General features: G+C 37.8%; 2 protein-coding genes across 2 annotated transcripts; both read right to left on the bottom strand.

Moving 5' to 3' along the window:
- Positions 1 to 2,430: 2,430 nt before the first annotated feature.
- LOC133735292 (laccase-11-like) lies at positions 2,431 to 4,978 on the bottom strand. Its single transcript, XM_062162703.1, has 6 exons — positions 4,839 to 4,978; positions 4,596 to 4,747; positions 4,249 to 4,493; positions 3,989 to 4,117; positions 2,887 to 3,810; positions 2,431 to 2,763 (listed from the first exon to the last, which is right to left on the bottom strand). The coding sequence occupies exons 1-6, from the start codon at positions 4,944 to 4,946 to the stop codon at positions 2,633 to 2,635; spliced, it is 1,689 nt and encodes a 562-aa protein (XP_062018687.1). The 5' UTR covers positions 4,947 to 4,978; the 3' UTR covers positions 2,431 to 2,632.
- Positions 4,979 to 7,668: 2,690 nt separating this feature from the next.
- On the bottom strand, positions 7,669 to 8,250 carry LOC133737320 (secreted RxLR effector protein 161-like). Its single transcript, XM_062164902.1, has 2 exons — positions 8,019 to 8,250; positions 7,669 to 7,943 (listed from the first exon to the last, which is right to left on the bottom strand). The coding sequence occupies exons 1-2, from the start codon at positions 8,248 to 8,250 to the stop codon at positions 7,669 to 7,671; spliced, it is 507 nt and encodes a 168-aa protein (XP_062020886.1).
- Between the last annotated feature and the right edge of the window lie 1,247 nt (positions 8,251 to 9,497).

Here is a 9,497-nt window from a genome sequence, read left to right as displayed (position 1 = left end):
TTACTCCATTGAAGAATGCCAACGTAGAGAAAATTGGCCTAAATGGAAAGATGCGATCCAGGTTGAATTGGATTCACTAATGAAGAGGAAGGATTTCGGGCTTGAGATGCCAACACCTCCTAACATAAAACCTGTTGACATTAATAGGTCTTCGTTAGATAGCGTGATGAGAAAAAGAGATGATAATCTTGCCTTATGGCGCAAGGCTTCTCACAAAACACCCTGGAATTGACTGCGAGAAGACATATTCTCTCGTAATGGATGTCATTGCACTCCACTACCTTGTCAGTTTGGTAGTTTCCAAATAACTGAACATGCAGCTTACGAATGTGGTCACTACGTATCTCTATGGGGATCTAGATAAGAAATATAATGAAGGTTCTTGTGGACTTCATTTACCCAAATCAAGTGGCTCTTGACCACGGAGCGCGTTTGCAATGAGGGTGAAACGCTCACTAAAGTGACTACTTGATTGGGAAGGGATATGATGAACTATGCCCCTGCGTTTTCATGACAAGTTCTGGATTTGCAATTGTCATGGTTTATGTTGATAAACATAATCGGAACCCTTGAGAGTTAAGGGAAACCGTTGAACACCTGAAATCCGAGTTTGAGATGAAAGACCTTGGGAGAACACGGTTTTGTCTAGATTTAGAACTTGTATACCGTGTCAATAAATGCTTTGCATTTTGATAAAGTCAAAGATGCACTCCCATGGTCGTCCGTAGTCTTGACCCTAAGAGGGATACGTTTCGTCCCAGGGATGATGACGAAGACGTGTTAATTGGCAGAATTGTCTTACCTAAGTGCAATAGGCGCATTATTGTACTTAACACAATACAAGACCGAACACCTCATTTGTTATGAACTTGTTAGCTAGATATAGCCATGCGCCAACGCAACGCCATTGGACTGGTATAAAGACAATCTTTCGTTACTTAAAATGTACAGAAGAATGACAGAAGAATGAGAACGGATCTCATTAGCCCAAGTGTCACTGTCCAAGACGCAGTGATCGGCAAAGCCGCCGGCCACCCATCCTCCTCCCTTACATCAAAACGATGATGATGTTTTGATGAATTTTGCTGATGTAGGGTATCTCTCTGACCCTCACAAATGTCGTTCCCAGACCGGTTATGTCTTTACCATGGGAAGCACCGCGATATCTTGGAGGTCTACAAAGAAGACCCTTGTTGCTACTTTCTCAAATCATGCAGAGATTATTGCTCTACATGAAGCCGTGCGTGAATGCATATGGCTAAGTTATGTAATTAGACATATTCGAGGAACTTGTGGTTTGAAGTCTATCACAGATGAACCTACATGCATTTATGAATTGAGCAAATGAAATTAGGTTTCATCAAGGGCAACAACACCAAGCATATATCGCCTAAGTTCTTTTACAATTAGCAACAACATTAATCACTTCTAAATATTGAAGTGAATCAAATCCGATCAGAGGATAATGTAGCGGACTTATTTGCTAAGTCGTTACCTAAATCCACCTTCGAGAAACATGTGAAGAGCATTGGATTGAGAAAGTTATCCGAACTGCCATGATTGTAGCAATCAGGGGGAGATATTGACATCAGGGGGAGGCATGATGTCTACATGTTCGATCTCGAAGAGTGAAGGACGTATTGTGCTCTTTTTGTCCTTCGACCAGGGTTATTTTTGTCCCACAAGGTTTTTGTTACCTGGTAAGGTTTTTAGTGAGGCAACGATCAAAGCGTCATCACCAAGTTTGAGCGGCACAAAGGGGAGTGTTGAAGGAAGTCGACATCATGTGTGCCTCTTCAAACTAGGGTTTAGTCTTAGAGTTGTAATAGGAGAAGGTTCTAGATTTCCTAATTATGTTCGGATTCTATTACCTTTTGTGTACTTTGTAAATCCCTATATATAGGGCTCTTATTATCAATAATACTACTACAATTCTCCCATCAATTCTCTCTGCAAATCATATTTTCCTTAAACAATATATGACTTTTGTGGTTCTTAAAATACAATATAGTGTTTTTTGAATGAATGTACCTCTTATTTAAAAAAAAAAAAGATAATAGCAGAGCTATGTTGTTCTCAATCACTTCTATTGGCTTAAGTAGTTATAAAATCTGTTTTCAGAAAAAGACTCATTGATACAAAATCGGTGTTAACAATCAAATGTTTGTATGTGGTCTCTTTGTTGTTTTAGTAATGGTGACACCGTATCTCCTTTCTCAGTGTCCATTGATTATATGCAGGATGATCTGATAAATTTGATGAATGGCTCCATCTAATCAAACTATTTTGTCAAGCCTTACAGTGAAATTTTAGAATCATATATGTTTATGTTACGATCAGCAATACAGAGTATTTACTTGGTGTGTTCTTGATGAGTTTAAATGCACTTTAGTATCAAGTCATTTCTGCTCTGCTAATTTGTTGCAGAAAAGAGGGATTAATTTAGCATTTTACAGTCTCTGATACAGAGTACAGTTTTTATTGGTCTCGTCAATCACGAGTTTTCTTGAATGAATGTTTGCACAACTCTGCATTTTGAAGATGTTTGCTACATTGTCAGCCAAATAGCCACAAATAAGAGTCTTTATTTCCTGGGAAAATCCATTATGATTTATGTGGCCGGTATAAGGAACTAACAAGGTGGAAGGTCTGCAGGTGGAGGCAACACAGATTTATCTGAGCCTTTCCCATTTTCTACCACAAATGCCATCTTCAAACCCCAGCTAGTATGCAGCTCCAAGTGACAGTGCATGAACCACACACCTATACATTAGCAGATATTGTTCATTGGGTCAGTAATGATTAGTTCAATTAGTTTTCTAATGTTTGTAGCTTTGAGATTTGAAGTTTAAGGCAGCATGCTATTTGGTTATATGATGTATTTACCTGGATTGTCAGCCCTGAATCTTATGGCAGCCCAACCACCGGTGGGAACCCCAACTGTGTTTCTTTCAGGAGGATCCACCAAGTTAAACTTAGCCGGGTCCTTCTTGGGGTCAAAGTTCCCAACTCCAGTCCCAACAATGAAAAAGTTGTAACCATGAAGGTGGAATGGATGGGATTCCACAGTGAGCAGATTGGTATCTTGTAGCACCAACTCTACTGTCGAGTTAAAGGTGATCTTGCTTAGCCGGGTGCCTAGTTTAGTTCCAAGGCTGGCAGTGAGTGGTGCACCTGTATAATTGAAAGGTGTTGGAGGACGGTCAGGGAAGTCCGTGGTAAATACCCCCTTGGTGTTGAAGTAATGAGCTTGAAGCAGCCCGATTTGGGGCATCACGAAAGTGATGTTGTTCAAAGAAGCAGTGAGCTGTGTTCCATTCAGGCAAGTAGTGCATTGGTTGATTCCCAAGCCAATTGTGTAGAAAAGCTGTCTATCGACTTTAAGAGGTACATTTGCTGGGTACTTTGCGGTGTTTAGGCTTCTCAGCTTCCCGTTGTAGCTCAGGGCAAAAGCTGTGTCATTGAGTGCTGGAAGTTGGGAAAGGACTGGCTGCACAGTATTGGGGATGCCTTTATATTGCAGGATTGCAGTGGCAGTGTTATTGTCTATGGAAAGAGGTGCATCCATGAATGGCCTTGCAGCCATGAAGTATCTGCTAGGGACATTATTTGCCTGAACAAGAACATTTGTGGTCTGGCCTGGTGCAATTAGTATTGCCTGAGATGTAAATGGTTTGGTATAGACTGCATCAACTTCTACCACTGTCAAGTTATGGCCAGCGATTGCGAAGAATAGCTCGTCATTGAGTGCGGCATTGATGATCCGTAGTAGGTAAGTCTTTCCTTGTTCAACCTCCATTGCAAAGGTATCTGAGATGGCAAAAACGAGAAATGAGAATGCAAAATGAAATTTTGCAGGTCTAAACAGTCACGGTAAAAAGATGTCAATTTCATATTTCCAATCTATAATAATTGATTGTCTGCATTCTTGTTGAATGCTTGGCCCAGATTTGCAGTGGTAATATAGCATGGATATGGCTTGACTTACGTTTTTCAGAGCATGGAAAGAGGGGCCCTGGCTTCCCATTAATGGTATGTGCATCTGACATATTCGGAGGCAATCCCAGTCTGTTCCCTTGTTTAACAACCTCTTCAACATCGTTATTCCACCATTCTCCTATACCATTTACAAAAGAACATTGCAATGCAATTAGATATATTGGCATTTATCTACTAGTATACAAGAAAAAGGTGCAAGGCACTTATGAGAGATTAATAGCTAACAAGAAGTTCAAAACTCAAACTCACCTAAGATAAGATTAGTTTCGCTGTAAGGCTGAGGAAAAGGAAAGCCAGTCCCTTGTTTGGGCAGAATGACAATAGCTCCATAGACAGTGGCTCTTAGCCAAAAGATGTGAGCATGCCACCATAGAGTTCCTCTTTGCCCTGTGATTGTCATATTGTAGGTGTAACTGTTTCCTGTGTTGATGGGACATTGTGTTATATAAGCAGGTCCATCTGCCCACCCATTTCTATATTGCTTTAGACCATGCCTGGAAAATAAATCCACCAAATATTTCATTACTAACAAAGGTTGTGTTTATATATGCAATCCTATCATAATATCCTTATGCCTTAACACTGAAAAGTCTTACCAATGAATTGACATATTATATTGTGCATGGTTGGTAACATTAACTAAAAGTGTGTCGCCTTCTCTAGCATAGATTGTTGGTCCAGGGAACATCCCATTTACTGTAACAATTGGCTTAGAATGGCACAACCTGCTCACATTCTTCACTTGAATCTGCAAAATAAATGAAATGCATGCATGTAAGGTTTTGTTAAATTCTAAGCAAAAGCAGTAGAGGAAGCCCAGGTGTTCCTGAAGCACTCACATCGAACTGGTAGGTCTTCAATGCAGCTTTGACTGGAATGAAAAAGAACCCAACTACACATGAGAAGAGAAGTAAGGAAGCCGAGCAGAAGTTGTTGCTTTTTGCCATTCTTGAAGCCAATTGTACTTAATTGTATGCAATGTCAATTATGTTTGGTGTGACATATGGTCAATTGCTAGTGGTTTTATAGGGCTGGGAGGAATATAAAACGTTAACATACCATCAGTTTGTTAGATGGAGGTGGTGCTATCAACAGTAGGTGGAAATTGCAGAGGTTGCCTACGAAAGCTTGCAAGCAAAATACTAATTACTGAGATAGGGACTTAAAAAGCTACCTTGAATAGGGGAAGAGAAGAACTTAATATTTATTCTGGATTGTTTAAAATAATATAGGTATAAGCTCAAGAGAGCTACGTGAAGTTAAATATTGTACAGCTAATCTCAACTTTATCGTTAAGTTAAAGAGTAAGCTAGGCAGTAAGCATTGAAGGGTATGTTTTTTTTTTTTTTTTGAGGGGTGAAGGGTATGTTTACTATTCACAGATCCTCTCTCTCCCTGTTATTTTTTTTATTTACTTATTTTTGCAGTTACCAAAATTGATCACGTATTATGAGATTTCAGCTATCATGCAAGCTCCAGGTGAAGAGATTCCACGCCAGCAATACTCAAGAAACTCTCCACAGTCCTGGCCTTAGCTGCCTTTGCTTTGGAATATGGTGAGTTCTGTCTCTTTGCCCAAATACACCAATCTGATTTACTTGCCGAGTCTGTGGCAATTTTTAAGGGAGTGCGCACTCCTCTAGTCTGCTGACCTCCTGAAACGCTGGCAGGCAGTTGTCGAGCTTGTCACTCTGATCAAGACCACATTGCAAGTGATTGAGTGCAATTTTGAGCTGCAAAAGGTTTTGGATTATGATCCAATGGATGTGCCACTGTTCGCTCAAAAATTCATCCACAGCCTGTCACTAGATTGAGGACTTCTTTGGCTTACACGTGTCCTCAGTGGCGGAGCCAGAAATCTATGTTTATTGGGGCAGAAAACAAAAATATTAATAGAGAAATTTTAAATACACACCCCAAACTACTTAATACACATCCCTATTATTTTATATTTCAAATCAGATTTTATAGGTAGGTTAAATGACCAAAATAGACATCTATGTATTAAAAGAAAAATAATAATAATAATCATATGTTCCTTATATTATTCTATAATTATAAACACAATGAATTTCTAGCTAATTGAAACAAAAATAAAGTTAGAAACCATCTAATTTAAATTTTCCTTAAATGAATTGTAATTATATGGGGTGAAATACCATGTAATTTAGAATTTCGAAATCAATAGCATAAATATTTTTAAAACATATCGCTTTACTCCCACTTTTTAGTTCATATTTTTTTTTATCTAAAAGTGATTATTAGACAATTTATTATCTATATAAAACATCACAGGTATAAAACTTTGTAATTGTTAATGTGTTTGACCATCCAATGACAACTTTGTAGTTCTGGAGAAACTACTGATTCAACCAAAGTTGAATGTTCGACTCAAAATTTTATACTTGATCAAAAGGATGTTTAGTGGATGAGAACTCAAATAATATAAAATTTATTTCTAAGCATCTATTTGAACTTTAATGGGGATGCTAATTGATGATTTTGCCCTAGAAGACACGGAGTTGTTCTTTGTTTATGAGTTCGCTTACAAAGCGAGTTCAAAATTGTCTTGTAATGAGTTTACATTGCTTAGATAGGAGCGTGGTTGTTACCCCGCCATTTTTCTGTCTTTAAGTGTATGTTCGACTCTGGCTTGTTGGCTGGTTATCTATTGATATTAACCTTTATTTCAAAAAAAAAAAAAAAAAAAAAAAGAATCCTTATGGATTTCCCAATAACTAACACGAAGTAATTAATATGGTCAATTATATATACTAATCAAATGTTAAATAATAGTGTATTTCATGGTTTTTAAGTTTAAGGATATTTTAGGTAATTTGGGTAGTGTATTTAGTAAAATGTTAGAATGAGAAATTAAATGATATGTGTATTGAGTAAGGAGTGTGTATTAAGTAATTAGAGGTGTGTATTTAAAACTTCTCTAATATCTAAATATAAAAAATTTGTGTATGTAATTTATATATATTACAAAGTAATTGTCCTCGACGGTATTTCATATTTTGAAATCATTTTATGATAGTCTCATCATCTATATTAGTAAAAATTGTTATAAAGTATTGACTTACTTTGTAGAGAGTAAGAAATGTATAAAGTGAGGTGAGGGGAAAATGAAGAAGTATATTATTCAGTCTCAGAGGCCTCCTTTATATAGAGGTAAGGTTTACATGATAAATGTTCAGACTATTGAGATATTACATGTAGGTCCCTAACTAATAACGTGGACAGCCACATAAGAAATAATATTTACAACACTTCGCCTTGGATGTCCACCAATTGATGAAGGCATTGGACACACTTATTGTTACCTCGTTAAAAACCTTGCCAGGTAACAAAAACACAGTGGGATAAAAATAGCCCTGGTCGAAGGACAAAAAGAGCACAACGCGCGTATGTCCTAGGTAGCATGTTTCTTGATGCTCCCCCTGATCTTTGCATGCGTCGCTTGATAGCTTCAAGAGTCGTCTCAATCCAATTAATCCCTTCCGCTAACTTCTGGAAAGTACACTTAGGTAGAGATTTGGTGAATAAATCAGCCAAGTTTTCATCGGATCGAATTTGCTTCACTGCAATTTCTTGATTCTTTTGAAGCTCATGGGTGTGGAAGAAATTTGGTGCGATATGCTTAGTCTTGTCACCTTTGATGAATCATTATTTAATCTGAGCAATACAAGCAGCATTGTCTTCGTACATGACAATTGGATTGTCAGTTACTGAAGGTAAATCACAAGTGCTTCGAATATGGCGAATCATGGATCTTAACCAAAAACATTCTCGGCCAGCTTCATATAATGCAATTATTTCTGAATGATTAGAGGAAGTTGCCACAAGTGTTTGCTTAGATGATCGCCATGAAATTGCAGTGTCTCCACAAGTAAAAACATATCCTGTTTGAGAGCGACCTCTATGCGGATCAGAGAGATATCCTGCATCAGCATATCCAACAATTGGGGGATTATCAACAGATTTATTTGTATAAAATCAACCCATATCTGTTGTACCACGAAGGTAGCGTAAAATGTCTTTTACGCCTTTCCAATGACGTGATGTTGGAGCAGAGCTATATCTTGCCAACACGCTAACTGCAAATCCAATGTCTGGTCTTGTACACTGTGCCAAAAAAAGTAGGGCACCAATAGCACTAAGATATGGTACTTCTGGACCAAGGATAATTTCATCATCTTGTCTTGGATGAAAGGGATCTTTCATAGTGTCAAGACTTCGAACAACCATTGGGGTACTCAGTGGGTGAGCCTTTTCCATACCAAATCTCTTCAGAATTTTTTCGGTATAAGCAGATTGATAGATGATAGCTAAATTTATAAGCTATTGATTTTCCTTATTCACACTTAAGATTGTCAATTGTAGCAAGGGTAAACAAGGGTCTTTCCCGCAGAGGACTAAGGTTATAACTACTCAAAACAATGTCACAAAAGTGACCACTGTCCCTAGCGAACAGCAGTCGAAAACCTAATTAAAAACCTAATCTAAACTACTCAGAAAATTACGAAAATTTACAGAGATATACTAGACACACAGGGAGTCTAGCACACAAAATTTGGTATTATTCGGATATCGTTTACTATATAAAATAATTATAAAAATATAGAGGACAGAAAGTAACGAAAACAGATTTTAAGATGGTTTGAAAACAATATGATAAAGATAGTTAGGGAAGATGCATCCACCCCGGACAATCACACACAAGACAATTTGTTCAATCCTAATTCAATTAATCTAGATGAAGATGCTCAGGTTGGCTCGGTACGCTTGAACACAACCTATTACCCTTTCTTACTTCGTACGCTAGGCAGGAAGTGCTCTACACCTAGACTATTCCCAAGCAATGCAACCTAAAGGTACGCTTATTAGATTAAACATGCAGAGATCATTAAGGTCTAAAAGAGTTTGAGACATCACTAGGCATCGCAATAAACTTAGCGCCTTGCTAAACCTAGGACTTAGTTTACTTGATAGTGAAAACTAACAATTGCTTCTCTAGAAGGTTTGAGGAATCCAACTATTGATCCAGGCATCAAACAATCAAAGCGGTAGAACCCTAACATGCATACTAAGCGTGCACTCAAAGCATACAAGCAAGAATTCATCAATGGAAAAGCAGTAAACAAAAGTCTCATCTTGAATTAAAAGAAAATAAAATCAAAAGTCAAATCATCTTGTAGTTCATGTCTAGGGGCTTCAAGCAGCCCCCTAACTAATAAAAACTAGTTAAACATAGAAGAAACAAAACAAACTAAAGAAGGGGAGGCAGAGAGAGCGAGAGAGAGAGAGCTGCTGCAGAATCATCTCCTTTTATATGGTTAGAGGTTGCCTCCATCTTTCTTGTTGTGTAGGAAATCCAAAACTTAAAAGAATTAGGGTTAGCGTGCTTAGGTGGAGTTTTCCTATTGGCTCTTGAACTTGATGACTCATTCCAACCATTCACATCATGCCATTTGTCTATATTGAGCTGATATATG

This window comes from Rosa rugosa, chromosome 3, assembly GCF_958449725.1.
Source record: "Rosa rugosa chromosome 3, drRosRugo1.1, whole genome shotgun sequence".
Lineage (NCBI taxonomy): Eukaryota > Viridiplantae > Streptophyta > Magnoliopsida > Rosales > Rosaceae > Rosa > Rosa rugosa.
The sequence above is the reverse complement of the archived record's forward strand: the minus strand, read 5'-3'. Positions and strand labels throughout refer to the sequence as shown.